This window comes from Morus notabilis, unplaced genomic scaffold, assembly GCF_000414095.1.
Source record: "Morus notabilis unplaced genomic scaffold, ASM41409v2 Scaffold802, whole genome shotgun sequence".
Taxonomy (NCBI): Eukaryota; Viridiplantae; Streptophyta; class Magnoliopsida; order Rosales; family Moraceae; genus Morus; species Morus notabilis.
The window spans coordinates 273,038-287,667 of NW_010358472.1; the positions used below are offsets into that span (position 1 = coordinate 273,038).

General features: G+C 35.1%; 2 protein-coding genes across 2 annotated transcripts; both read right to left on the reverse strand.

Moving 5' to 3' along the window:
• Positions 1 to 8,324: 8,324 nt before the first annotated feature.
• On the reverse strand, positions 8,325 to 10,310 carry LOC21396825 (F-box protein CPR1). Its single transcript, XM_010092694.2, has 4 exons — positions 8,999 to 10,310; positions 8,567 to 8,638; positions 8,461 to 8,480; positions 8,325 to 8,375 (listed from the first exon to the last, which is right to left on the reverse strand). Exons 1-4 carry the CDS (start codon positions 10,308 to 10,310, stop codon positions 8,325 to 8,327), a joined length of 1,455 nt encoding a protein of 484 aa, XP_010090996.2.
• A 2,599-nt stretch (positions 10,311 to 12,909) lies between these two features.
• LOC21396826 (F-box protein CPR1) lies at positions 12,910 to 14,516 on the reverse strand. The gene is made up of 2 exons (XM_010092695.2): positions 13,260 to 14,516; positions 12,910 to 13,032 (listed from the first exon to the last, which is right to left on the reverse strand). Exons 1-2 carry the CDS (start codon positions 14,444 to 14,446, stop codon positions 12,993 to 12,995), a joined length of 1,227 nt encoding a protein of 408 aa, XP_010090997.2. The 5' UTR covers positions 14,447 to 14,516; the 3' UTR covers positions 12,910 to 12,992.
• Positions 14,517 to 14,630: the final 114 nt, after the last annotated feature.

The following is a 14,630-nucleotide window of genomic DNA, read 5'->3' on the forward strand; positions in this document are numbered from 1 at the left end:
TATATATATATATTAGTATTGTTTCCTAATCATTATAAATCCGATTTTGATTTTTATTTGTGGGTAAGACTGTCTTTTTCTTCTGGAGGAGGTTTGCCAAAGTATTTTTGCAGCCAGTTGTTGAACTTTAGAGAGTAGTTAAACACTATTAGACAGTCTAATTCAATTCAAAAGGATAATATAATTCATACTGAGTGTTTATTAAATTTAAATTTAAATTGTGCTCGCGATTTAAATTAAATTGAACTAAATTAAACTAAAAAAACAAACGGAGGCTTAATCAAATTGTTAAGAAAAATCTTTATTTTTTTCAGGTAAATAAACGAGATCATCACCAAATGACTAAAAAGATCCAAAAAGTTTATTGCAAAATCAGATATATTACCAAAAAGACATTTGTCATTTATTCAAGTTGAGAACTTGAATTTATGTGAGAGAAAATACTGTAACAAAAAAAATAAATTTGAATATAATAAAAACTTGAGTTGTGAATCAGACTAGTGAAATGAATAGGGCCTTCAATATTGGTACATTACCTTAACGTTTAAGCTATAAGAAAGTGTTTTTTTTTTCTTTTTTTTTTTTAAGAAAATTTTATAATGCTTATATAAAGAAGACTAGATATTGGTGGAGGATTGGGATTTTTTTTTTTTTAAGGTGTTCGACTAGCCGCCTACTAGACACACAGAAAACAACCATGGTCAACGAAGTCTGCCGTAGATGATCAAAAGAAAACAAATGAACAATATCATAATAAATAATAAAACAAAGAAAGTGGGAAAGGAATCAAAGGATCAAAGACTATATGCAACAATGTACACAAGCGTATGAGTTTCAAAAAGACGTCACAAAAGAGTATTATTATAGCTTTTCAATTTCCTAGCTCCTATTAAACTTTTTATTAAGCAAAAAAAGAAAATTTCCTAATTTCTTTGGTGATGTGTATAGATTTATAATGATCATGTTCATTTCACTAATTTAAGTTTTTAATTCTAATTTTGCTACAATTAAACACAAAAAGTCGAATCCGCGAACTGAACGATGTCATATTTAGGAATTCTCTTGAACAAACTTTATGTATCTTCTTATATTTATTTAAGATACGAGTTTGTATCATGATGCAAACGCAATGAGCCTAGAAAGAGGAAGCATGGAAAATATTGATTGAACACCAACACGGGCCATTACAATCATATGTCTAATCTATGGCTATGTGAAACCCGCATTCGCATTCGTAGCCCTCCATAGTGAGCCAAAGGAAAATGAATAGTAAATCAGACTGCGGTGTTTGGTATGAGAATTCGTGTCATAGTTCGAATCATAATTCGTTGCTCGTTACAGTATTTTCTCTAAAAAAAAACATACGTAAATCGAGAATGAATCTGAATCATAATTCTGGATCCGTAAACTAAACGTTGACATTTTTTCCAAGTTGGTTTTCCTGTTTAAGATGCTTCTATGCAATTTCTAATGCCAAAGAAAGACTTCAGTAGTGGGCGCAGGCGCATGAGTAAAACTTTTGAGCTAAATGGGGCCCTGGGGCAGCTCATGTTCCCTCCGTGTGCGTATACATATCATTTGATGTAAAACAGTTTTTCTATTGCTTCATGACTCGCTGTACGGAAGAAAGCTATGCTGTTCGAAAGTAATACGAAATTACCAACATTATGAAACATGGTATTCTAAAGAGTAACTCCAGAGAAAATGCATACTCCAAGTCCAGAAAATTATATTAGCATTAGCAAAAGTTCTATTCAGTTCATGAGATGCATTTATAGAACTCTTTCGGCTTTCCATAGTCAAACACCACGTTCGGTGAGGCCCGTAGCCCCAGCCAAATCTCTTTTGGTATCAATCTGAAAGAAATATAGGGTGCGTTTAGAAATCGTTCTAAAATAATTTTATTTTTTGTATGAAAATGAAAATAAAAACGTTTTCAATATCAAGAGATTATTTTCAGTGTAAAAAAAATCTATTAATATCTTTCTTTCTCTCTCTCTGCTCGAGAGATGAGAAAACGAAAATCAAAAATGAAAAATGGCTAAAAGTCGTTTTTCATTTCTCTCTCATTTTACACTAAACTAAAAAATCGTTTTCATTTCCGTTTTTTATCTTTATTGCACCAAACGCCGTTTTAAAAACGTTTTCATTTTTTTCTCAAAAACGTGAAAAATAAAAACGAGATCAATTCCAAACACGGCCATAAATACTGTGATAGATAGATAAATAAGGTACTTCACATTAGTGTTGCAACAATAATCTAAAAAATGACGAACCTAAATGTGATATATTTGGAAAAAGAAAAAAAAAAAGTTCATCAATCATCATAGCAAAATGTGCACGCTGTAAAACTAGGAAAAATTTTTAGAATCTCTGTATGCAAGTTTGGAAGCAAGCATTCTTATATATACTATATACGTCAGGAAAAAAAAAATTATCTCTAACACAGGTTGAATCCTTCACACGAGAAATCATCGATGCCGAAAAATGAAAGAGTGAGGAAGTTGATTAAATAGAAGTAGAAGAATATTTTCTTCTACGAACCTGCCAATGGAAGGTTAGAAGTTGGAACAATTTGGTGCACTTGGATTGTGAATTATCAACACACATCATATATGGCTTCTCCAGAGAAAATAAAACGCTCCGCAAGAACAATTAAACTCGTTATGTTTTTGGAAAACCAAAACTCTAAAGTAAAAAAAAAAAAAAAAAAAAAAAAAAAAAAAAAAAGAAAAAAAACCTGCCAATGGAAGGTTAGAAGTTGGAACAATTTGGTGCACTTGGATTGTGAATTATCAACACACATCATATATGGCTTCTCCAGAGAAAATAAAACGCTCCGCAAGAACAATTAAACTCGTTATGTTTTTGGAAAACCAAAACTCTAAAGTAAAAAAAAAAAAAAAAAAAAAAAAAAAAAAATTAAAAAGAGGAAAATGATTCTGCAGTACCTCTGCTTTGATTCTTCTTCATTTTCTTCCTCTCCTACCAGCTTCCAACCAAATTGGTCTTCATTACCATCAAGTCGAACAAGGCTTCCCACACATAATACAGTTTTCATAAACAACTCGGGAACACCAGAAATTCTCACCTTGTTTGCCATTTTCCTTTTCAAGATCATACGATAAAAGTTCCCGGCCTTCCGACTTCATGAGAACTTCATTACCAGTCTTCAAGAAGGCAATAGGATCCACCTCACGGAAATCGCTAGACATATGCCCGCCTGGTCCCACAATACACAGCTTAGTCCAAGACTCCTTAATCCAATATTCTTTCATCACGCGTTGTTAAAGTATAAAATTATTATTAGTCTACTAACTAACAGTTTAAACTTTTAAGATAGATTAGTAAACTAACATGGTATTAGAGTGAGAAATTTTGAGTTCAAATTCCGTAATTGTACTCTTTATTCTCATTTAAATTGTCATAATGTGTTGAGTCTTTAATATATTTCAGACTTAAATATTCACGTGTTGAGCTTTCTAATTAATTTACATATACGATTGTCTATTGTCCAACTCACACGTGAGGGTGAGTGTTAAAGTATAAAACTATTGTTGGTCCATCTTCTAACATCTTAAGCTTTTGAGAGGAATTGGTAAACTAACATGGTATCAGAACGGGAGGTCTTGAGTTCAAACTCTCGTAATTGTACTCTTTATTCCCATTTAAAATTGGCATCATGTGTTCAGTTTTTAATATATCGCAGACTTAAATATTCACGTGTTGAGTTTTCTAATTAATTTATCCACACGATTACCCATTGTCCCCCTATACGTAAGGGTGAATGTTAAAATATAAAATTATTATTAAGCTAACATGGTATCAGAGCGGATAGTTTAAACTTTTGGGATAATTTGATAAACTAACAGGCATATTACAACATAACGTAGGCGGCTACTCCCAGTAACTTCAGGACAGAATTTGTGAAAAACTACACAACGTGACCCTCCCAAAACCCCCAATCTCATGGGATGATCCTCATACCTACCTACAGAATCATGAATCATTATTCAAAATCAGAAACGAATAAAACAAAAAAAAAAAAAAACATCCTCTTACATTCTTCCGAGCATTAGACTTAGCACTATAAACATCAACCTTATTAAAGTAGAACTCTTGTCTAGATAGTTGAGTACATTGCGTCACTCTTAACTAGCTTATAGTCACCATTAATGGGGTCGTACCCAAATCCGTAAATGAACGGTTGAGAAACCTTAAACCCGGGAGGGGAAACAATCACAGGAAAGGGTATGTTTGTGTACCTTCTGGTGGACGGGTTCCAGAGAGTCACAAGCTGATCTGCATTTGCCACAGCAATCAATCCATTGCAAGAGCCCTACACATTGGTCACAGTCGTTTATTGGGCTAACGAGTTTCGTGGCTGAGTTGAGCACGTCGAAGTTGACGCCAAAGACGTGGCGGTTATGATAGTCGGCGAGAACGGGGCCGAGATTGGATTGGGTTTCCGTAGAATGCTTGAGATGGCTTCAATGCGCTCCTGAAACGCAGAAGATCTTTAACGGGTAGCCGACAAAGTATGTCGGAGATTATCTCCGGAGGGAAGTTAGCCATGGTTTTTCTGATCACTTCTCACTACTGAAATGCAGGGCAAGATTTCTCTTTTTCTTTTTTCTGCTAAAAAAAAAAAAAAAAAAAAAACGACACGAAAACGGTAGAAGGAAAGAAAATAAAACAGCAAAACGAAAGCAATCTCACTAGGAAAAAAAAAGTGAGAGGAAAATACCGAAAGGCAAGGTAAAGAGTGGTTCCTACTTTAGCACCAATATGGAATTTTTCATTTCTACCCCACAAAAAAAAGAAGAATATGGAATTTTTCATTTTTCATTTTTGGCTTTTGAAAATGCTTTATGGGTAGAGACTGTCGTGTAAAAGATAGGTTTTATTTTTACCTTAGTTTGTCATTTTTGTTGTAAACACGAAAACGCAACATGATTCTGATCACTATAATTGACCACAGCCAAAGCATAAGCTGGAGTTTCCAAAATATGCTTTATTTCTGAAAAACAGAAATGCCAGAGACATGAAGACCATATTGCCTAGCTAAAGAAGAAATAAAATATGTTTTACAGTCAATTATTCGGCTCCAAATTAAACACATACAGCTAACAGAGCATAACAAACAGGATTAAGCCTCAGTGAAAAATAGAGAAAGAAGTGACACAAAAAAGGTCTAAACTTGAGGGGGTTTTATTTGTTTATTTATTTTTCGCTGAGAGGTCTAAACTGGAGGTTGGAATCATCATTCAAAACCTTCTAAAGAGAACACAAAGGACTGGTACAACTAGAAAAGCCGGTCTAGTTCACTTCGCACATTTGAGTTTTTAATTCGAGTTGAGATGTGATATTTTCTGAGAGTTTTTAACTGTAGCATAAAAAGTTATATGTAACATTTTTTGAGAGTTTTTAACTGTAAAAACTTAAAACTAAAAATTTAAATCGGTGAAATGAACAATACTGACTGTCCTGAGACTTATTATTGCCAACGACTAACAGAGTGAACAAACGACACTACGACATCACTATTAATATTGCACCTGCATCAACGACGATAATTGAAGTCCTCGAAATTTGGAAGAAAAGCGGGCTTTCTTGCTTACTCGATGCGTAATCAAAAAGTAACAATATCACAAGTTTTTTGGACATAAAATTAGGGTGAACAAAACCAGCATAATACATGTTAAAGAACACTTCTTGAATTTGCACCATATCATACACAAAACCCAAACGATGAGTTCGGAAGAAATCAAGTAGACCAATCACCATTTCAAACTCGAGATGACACGACTAAACTTTTCTTTTTCTTTTTTCTTTTTCCCGTCCATCATGAGATTACCAAGCTGAATCCAAGCAAAAACCCTGCAGTTTTATAGCCTTAAAGGAAAAAAAGGGCATGTTTAAATTGGACTAGTTTTTCCATTAAGGCTGTCCTAATTAAGATGCTTCTTTGTAATTGTTAGTGCGCAGTAGAGGCTCTAGTATTAAGTAATTTTGACAAATACCCCTTAAAATAGTATTATTAAAGATTTTTGAGTCTTAACATTGGCTTATTAAATTTTACCCCTTTGAAGTAAGTAATTTGATAGATTATTATCGATAATTTGACAGATGTTGCCGGTGACAAATCTCCGGTCGCCAGTAGCAGGCGTAATTTAATAGATTATTATCTAAAATTAAAAAAATAATTATCTATAATTTGACAGATTATTATTTTTTTCACAAAAAATTTGAATAAAAAAAATTCCTCATCAATAATTCTCTCAAAAAATTTGAATTCAAAATCAAAATTACTGACATAAACTCGTGAAACAAACTGCCCGTAATTATTTTTACGAGTCAATTTTATTGGCGCTTCTAAACTTTAAGATTATACTCTTTTTGTTTGAATTTTTGTGAAAATCAAATGAAAAAAATAAGAGATTAAGTATAGTCACACGATTTTTCTACTTTTTTTTTGTTTTTTTTATTACAAGGAGGAATGATTCATTTACCTATTGAAAGCAATATACATGAGAGACAATTTGTAACAAAATATATCATCTTATTATAGAGCCCTCTGAGGAGTTTTGGATATTACTGTACATGTAGAATTGTTGAAGTAGTGCCTATCCGCATTTTTCTTATCTAGTTTCCAAAATAATTCCTATGAAAAGTTAAATGAGATTAATTTAAAATTCAAGTGGTGAAGCAGAGTTTTTATTGTTAAAAGGATAAATTGAGAATGATGTATGAATTTTGAGCAAAAGTAAGATTTAAACTTTTTTTTTCTTTTGATCGTGTAGATTTCGTTTTTTTTTTTTTTTCAATGAGGGGAAGATTTCTTTTTGAAGTCTTTCTTTGATAGGATCTCCCTACCGATAAGGCTAATTTTTATTATTAGATCTAATCGTAATCACATCATATTAAAAGAGTACATAAAACAGACAATTTTTTATATAATTTTTTTTTATACAATTTCTCATACACTTTTAACGATGGCTGAAATGGGAGTCCTTTTGGTAGTTTACATTTTAGTGTACCAAGGAAGCTCCATGTAAATGTGTACTTGTGTGTGCGCCTTTTTTTTTTGGGTTGGTTTCCTCTAAATGCTTTATTGATCCGTAGCCTTTTTATATCTTTTTGTTGCTTGCTTCTTCCAACTGATTTATAGAACTAGAAAATAAGGTGCAAGGACTAGCTAGGTGTTGAGATATTTCCTACATTTGGTAAAATAACAATAATAACAATGACAATAATAATAATAATAATAATAATAATAATAATAATAATAATAATAATAATAATAGAAAGGAAAAAATTCAAGAAAAATAGAAGGAACCGACAAAGTTAGGATCAGAATATCACATGATATCCCATTTCTTCACAATCATGGAAGAATTATAAAGATGTTTCAATCAAAAAGGAACACCAAGGCGGTTCAATCCGCCGATTCGAGTTTTCAATTTAAGCTGAGATGTGACTTTATGTAAAAACTTTTAATTATAATAAAAAAGTTAGATGTGACTTTTTGTGAGAGCTTTTAACTGTAATAAAACTAAATTTCCTCTAAACGAGAGTCAGCCGAAGATGAGGGCATTCGTTCATCCTTCAGTTCAAAGCGCCAACAAGATTGGCTACGACAAACATAAACCATTTCTGACTTCCAAACAAAGTTTGAACGTTGTCTTATCAAATCCCAAGTCTACCCGAAGACTTAAAATTTAAAATTTGAATCGGTAAAATAAACGAGATCTAAGAATGTTTAGTGAACGACCAAATTCTTCGTACACTTATAAAACTATCTTTTTTTTTTAATGGCTAATCAAATTATCTTCTAACTAAAAGAATTGGTAATAATTTCTTAAAATAAATTACATATTTTTCGCAAAAAGCAAATTATTTTCTTTACGATGTAATGAGAGCCATGGGGGCAGCTCATGCTCAATCTCGTACAAATTTTACATACTTTTCATGTAAAGCAGTCCGCCCCCACAACAAATCCTATTTTTATACAACTTCATTACATTCTATGCAAGAGAAACTGTGAAAGTTGCGTACTTTAAAAACAATAGGAACGCTCCATTGACTATCACAGATTTACCCAAAAAAAAAAAAAAAAAAAAAAAGGGGGGGAAAAAAGACCACCATAATCAGATAACAAAGCTTAAGAACACTGCATTGAATATTGTTCAACATCAATATGAACGTTGAAACACGATCCTCTAAGACCAAATATTGAGAAACAAATATTCCAGTTCCAGAAAACGATATTAGTAAAAGTTCTATTTAATCCATGACATGCATTTACAAAATCCCTTAGTTGTTTAAAAGTACCAAATCCAATTAGTCCTAGCAAAGCTTTTTCCGGTATCAACCTGAAAGAAACAGCAGAACAGATATAGATAAGTAGGGTACTTGACATCAGTATTACAACTAACTATAATGTATAAAATCACTGACCTGAATATGATATATTAGTACTAAAATTCATCAAAAGAGCATACTGTAAAACTTAAAAAATAGAATCTATGTAAGCAAGCAGGTAAGCAATCATTCTTATATATACCTCTCGAGTAATCTATACTTTCTTCAGCTCGTCTATAACGCCAAATTGAATCCTTGGGATAGGAAATCATCCCTATTGAAGAAAGACAAAGTCAGAAAGATGATTACATAACATAGAAATCAATTTTCTTCCAAAAGCTAAGAGTTTATAACTGACTTAGCTACTGATTTAAATGACACAACATATAAGGTTCATCCAGCAAAATGAAAAACTCCACAAGAATAATTGTGTGGTCGGAAATGATCAGATTACACACGTTCATTTTTTGACAAACCAAAACTCTAAACATGATCCTATTAGAAAGTTAAAACGAAGAAAATGAGTAGGCATATTACCTCTGCTTCTTCTTACTCTGCTTTTTATTCTTCTTCTTCTTGTTCTTCTTCTTCTTCTTTTTCTTCTTTTTCTTATCTTCCCCTCCCAGCTTCCAACCAAACGGTTCATTGTCACCATCAAGTCTCACAAGGCTTCCCACACATAAACATGTTTCCAAATGATGAGGAACGCCGGAAATCTTCTTATCCCAAGCCTTTTTACTCTCCAAATCATATACTACAAATTTCTCACCATTCTTATTCATGAGAACTTGATTCCCGCTCTTCAAGTAGGCAATAGGTAACACATAATTGAAAGGGCCAATCCCATCCGAAGGCACCACAGTACAAAACTTAGTCCAAGATTCCCTAACACCATATTCCTTCATCATCCACATATCAACATGGTCCGAGCCGCTTCCCCAATCGGCGTTGGGATCATCCGAGACGTAATTACAAAGCAAACAAAGAGACCCTCCCAAAACCTCCACATTCATGTGAAAACTCTCACCCTCAAACTCTGGCAGCGGCACCTCACGGTATTCCTCAGTCACAAGATCAACCGCGAAAACCAAGTTCGAAACATCAGACAAAGGCTTTCTAGACACCACCCAGTGCAAAGCATTATTAGAAAGAACACCAAATCCATGCTTGTAACGTAAGTAATAAGGAAAGTCCCTAATCCTCTTCCAAGTATTAGATTTCGCACTATAAACCTTAACCTCAGAATCAAAAGAATCTTCACCCACGTTCCCAAAAAACTGCACCATCCTCACCAACTTATAGTCATTGCTAACGGGGTCATACCCAAACCCATAAACTATAAACTGAAAACAGGGTAAAATCCCATCAGGGAACTCAATATTAGAAATGGGTATTTTTCTATACCGTCTGGTTGATGGGTTCCAGAGAGCCACAACGTCGTTGATATTCAAGAGAACTAACAATCCATGGCAAGAGCCCAAGACTTCAGTCCCGTGGCGGTCTCCTCCAATCGGATGTTGGAGTTTCACCGCCGAGTCAAGCGATTCAAGGTCGACCCAGTGGAGATCACAGTCTCTGAGGACGACGCCGAGATTGGAGCCGGTTTCCATGGAGTTCTTGAGATGCATCTTGATGAAATCTTGACCGTCAATCAAAGAGCACCAGGGCTTGGAGACTGACTTGTAGCGCAGCAAATCCTTCACCGATAGCCGACTGAGTACGTCGACGATGATGTCCCATGGGAGCGTCGCCATTGTTGTCTGATCAGTTTTAGGATTAGGTTTTACTCTCCGTTTCTTTTTTCCTTGCTCAGAAAGTTTTTTCTCAGTATTTGGAATGCAAGGCAACGTCTCTGTTTTCGAATAATGAAATGAAGGGTTGTTTGTATGGCGGTTACGGGTATATTTATTAATTCCATAAATTGCCCTTGTAAAAGAAGTTGGCATTGGACTTGACCCACTCTTCTGTCGCAATACAGGTACTCAATCTATCAACTGCTTTTGATGAAACAAGGATAATACAGGTACTCAATCTATTTCTAACCTCCAAATATTAACTCATTCATTTCTACCCTTTTATAATTAAAATAATTAAAATAGTTAAATTAAATATTTTTAAAATTCTAAAGTTACCCTCAATGGTCCATTGATATATTATAAAATATGCCGGCATTCTCTTGTCACCGGCCAGCCGGAGAGGCGACCATAACCTGATAGGTTATTATCCATAACCTGATAGATTACACCGGCGGGTCTCCGACCATAACTTAAAAAGTTATGATTCATAACTTAACATATTACACCGGTCACCGGCGGGTCTCCGGCCATAACCTGATAGGTTATGATCCATAACTTGACAGATTACACCACCCACTGGTGGGTCTTCGGCCGACCTCCAGCCATTACCTGATAGATTATGATCCATAACTTGACAGATTTTTACACGGCCACCGGTGGGTCTCCGGTCATAACCTAGCAGGTTATGATCTATAACCTGACAAATTACACCGGTCGCCACTTCCGGTCACCAGCGTCAGTCATAGTATGATCCATCAGGTTATGATTTATAATCTGTGAGTATTTTAGTCTTTTCAATTTGAGAGGTTCGGTGATTATGGGAAAAAAAACATGTAATTTTCTCATTGCTTTTTTTCGCCACGTCCAACCTAAGGGGCGGATGACGTATCTAACTACCGGACTAAAACGACATGAAGAAGCAAGCCTATCCACAAAACCAAAAAAAAAACAATAATAATAATAAATAAATAAATAAAAGAAAAGGGCATGAATAAGAAACTAAAGAAATATTCGCATTCTAGCGGGAAAGATTATAAAAGAGTCCTAGAGCATAACTTCATTTTTAGACCCCAAAAATTCATTAAATTTTCGTTTCTTCTTATCATATGTCATGCACATCAATAATACGTCCCATCCAGATTTCATTTCATCAATTCAAAGGCTATTGAATACAAGTTACGTTATGTTAAAAGCCTAATTTCATTTTTCTTTTGGAAGCTAAGGGGGCGTATGCTTTGTATTTTTGGCAAAGCATTCTGTGGGGTCAAGAACTTGTCGAGTTCGATCTCGAGTGAAAAGTTAGCAATGGTGAGAGCATTCATTTTTCCACAATTCGTGGCTGCCTCACCCCTATTCTTTCAAACCGGTGACCATAAAATCAGCGTGAACATACCATGAACAACCATTATTAAGTTTGTACGTCATCTGCTAATAGCCTTGAAACTTGTAGAACTTCGTGTGGCATTTGTATATTCCCTCAAAAAGAAAATTTTTTATGTTTAGTGATGTTTCCATGATTTTCTGCTAACGCAGATAAACGTGATTAAGAGATGTCCATTGATTTTAGTAGAGTTTATGGTCGTTGCCAAGAGGAGGAGGAAACCACGTTACACTTACTATTGTGGTGTGATTTGCTAGTGAAGGCTTGGGATGGCGGTTCCCCAAACAAATTTTGTTTTGTATGTTTTAGTCTTTAAATAAAGTGGATTTTTCCACCTTTGCAACACTTTACTTGGTCATTCTGGTATGAAAGAAACAGATTGTCCATGATGCGAGATCAAAGGATGCTTGGACTCAACCGGAAGATGAGGGGGTGTGGATCCACAACTATCAAGATTAGCGAAATAAATGTTAAAGATCAATTCCTTAATCTGTGCCTAAGACCTCTTGGTCTAGTGGCATTAGGGAATTTGGGTGGGATGGTGTTTCAGGAGGAGGTTGCGAGTTCAATTTTGCGTTGTAAAAAAATAAAAATAAAATCCTAAATCTGCACCATATATCATTTACAACACCCATTTCAAAGTCAACATGCAATCATGCTTCTAAAGACAGTTTCATTGTTTATGAGATTCCCAACTAAACTAGACTAATATATATATATATATATATATATATAGCGAACTATAGAGAGAGAGAGAGAGATTTAGCACTAACATAGAACAAAAAGGTGTCGAAGAGAGTCATTTTGGCAACAATAGGCTGGAGTTGAGGATGGATGAAGGACGTTGAAGAAGAAAGACAGAAAGCCATATATATATATATATATATATTCCGCTCCATCATGAGCCTAATACATCAGCTAAACCCAAACAAAAACCCTCCAGTATTAAAGCCTGAAAGAAACTTCGGCCTGTTTAATGTTTATATTGGACTTATTTTTCCAATTTGGCTGGTCTGTTTAAGATGCTTCTTTGTGATCATTGCGCAGCAGAGGCCTCAGCACAGGCACATAGATAAAGCTTTGGAGATGATGGGGACATGGGGCAACTCATCTTCTCTATCCTTTCATGAAAAATAGTTCCAACAAAGCCACCAAATATTCTTTTCTAGGCAGGTAAATATGAACATTGAAACATGATCCGCTAAAGACTAAATATTGAGAGAACACATTACAGTTCCAGAAAATGATATTGGTAAAGTTCTATTTAATTCAAGATACGCATTTACAAAATCCATTACTACTTTTCAAAGTCAAAACTACCATAGTACTAAAATTCATCGTAACAAAAGAGCATGTTGTAAAACTTGAAAATTTTAAGGCTCTATAAGCAAGCTGGTAAGCAATCATTCTAACATATACCTCTCGAGTAATCTATACTTTCCTCAGCTTATCTATAACACCAATTTGAATCCTTGTGATAGGAAATCATCCCTATTGAAGAAAGAAAAAGTCAGAAAGTTAACTATATAATGTAGAAATCAATTTTCTTCCAAGCAGCTACTAGTTTAGAAGTGACTTTCTACTAATTTAGATCACACACGAAGAAAATTTTTTTGGTTAGAAAAAAGTAGAAACTTACTCTGGTTCAGTTTTTGACAAACCATAACCTTATAATGATATTAGAAAATTATAGAGAAGAAAATGAATACACATATTACCTCTGCTTCTTCTTACTCTGCTCTTGATTCTTCTTCTTCTTTTTCTTATCTTCTTCTCCCAGCATCCAACCAAATTCTCCACTACCATCAAGTCTCACAAGGCTTTCAACACATAATTCTGTTTCCATATCACGAGGAGCACCAGAAATATTCTTATTCCAAGCCTTTCCACTTTCCAAGTCATATACTACAAATTTCATATCATTCTTATTCATGAGAACTTGATTACCGCTCCTCAAGTAGGCAATAGGGAACACATAACTGAAAGAGCCAATCCCATCCGAAGGCACCACAGTACAAAACTTAGTCCAAGACTCCCTAACTCCATATTCCTTCATCATCCACATATCAACATAGTCCGAGGTGCTTCCCCAATCGGCATCAGGACCGTCCGGTCCATAATTACAAAGCAAGCAAAGAGACCCTCCCAAAACCTCCACATCCATGCGACAGCCCTCACCCTCAAACTCCGGCAGTGGCACCTCGCGATATTCCTCAGTCACAAGATCAACCGCAAAAACTAAGTTCGAAACATCAGACAAAGGCTTTGTAGACACTACCCAGTGCAAAGCATTGTTGGAAAGAACACCAAATCCACGCTTGTAACGTAAGTAATAAGGAAAATCCCTAATTCTCTTCCACGTATTCAATTTCGCACTATAAATCTTAACCCCAGAATCAAAAGAATCTTGACCATTGTCCCCATAAAACTGCACCATCCTCACCAACTTATAGTCATTGCCAATGGGGTCATACCCAAATCCATAGACTATAAACTGAATACAGGGTAAATTGTCATCAGGGGCCTCAAATTCAGTATCGGCTATTCGCCTGTACCTTCTAGTTGACGGGTTCCAGATAGCCAACTCGTTGTTGACATTCAAGAGAGCCAACAATCCATGGCAAGAACCCAAAACTTCAGTCCCGTCGCCTGGTCGTGCGATTGGATTTCGGAGTTTCACAGCCGAGTCGAGCGAGTCGAGGTCGACCCAGTACAGGTCGCAGTACCTGATGACGACGCCGAGATTGGAGCCGGTTTCCACGGAGTTCTTGAGATGCATCATGATGAAATCAGTACCGTCAATTAAAGCGCACCACGGCTTGGAGACTGACCTGTATCGCAGCAAATCCTTAACGGATAGTCGACCGAGTATGTCGACGATGATATCCCATGGGAGGCTCGCCATTTTTGTCTGATCAGTTTTAGGGTTAGGGTTTACTATCCGTTTCTTTCTTTCATTTTTTCTTGGAAAGAGTTTCTTCTCAGTATTTGAAATGGAAATGAAAAATGATAAACGAAAATTGGAGGTTGTTAATATGGCGGTTACGGTTATAAATTCGTTAATTCCATGAATTGCCCTCGTTATAGTA

Bases quoted from the DNA above. Each gene is read 5' to 3' on its own strand.
- LOC21396825 (XM_010092694.2), bottom strand. From the start codon at position 10,310: ATGCCAACTTCTTTTACAAGGGCAATTTATGGAATTAATAAATATACC. The intron at 8,639-8,998 runs GTTGGAAGCTGG...TTTCTTCAATAG, and splicing joins TGGTGACAATGAACCGTTTG to GGATGATTTCCTATCCCAAG. The intron at 8,481-8,566 runs GTATATATAAGA...GATGAATTTTAG, and splicing joins AAGTATAGATTACTCGAGAG to TACTAATATATCATATTCAG.
- LOC21396826 (XM_010092695.2), bottom strand. From the start codon at position 14,446: ATGGCGAGCCTCCCATGGGATATCATCGTCGACATACTCGGTCGACTA. The intron at 13,033-13,259 runs GTAATATGTGTA...TTTCTTCAATAG, and splicing joins CAGAGTAAGAAGAAGCAGAG to GGATGATTTCCTATCACAAG.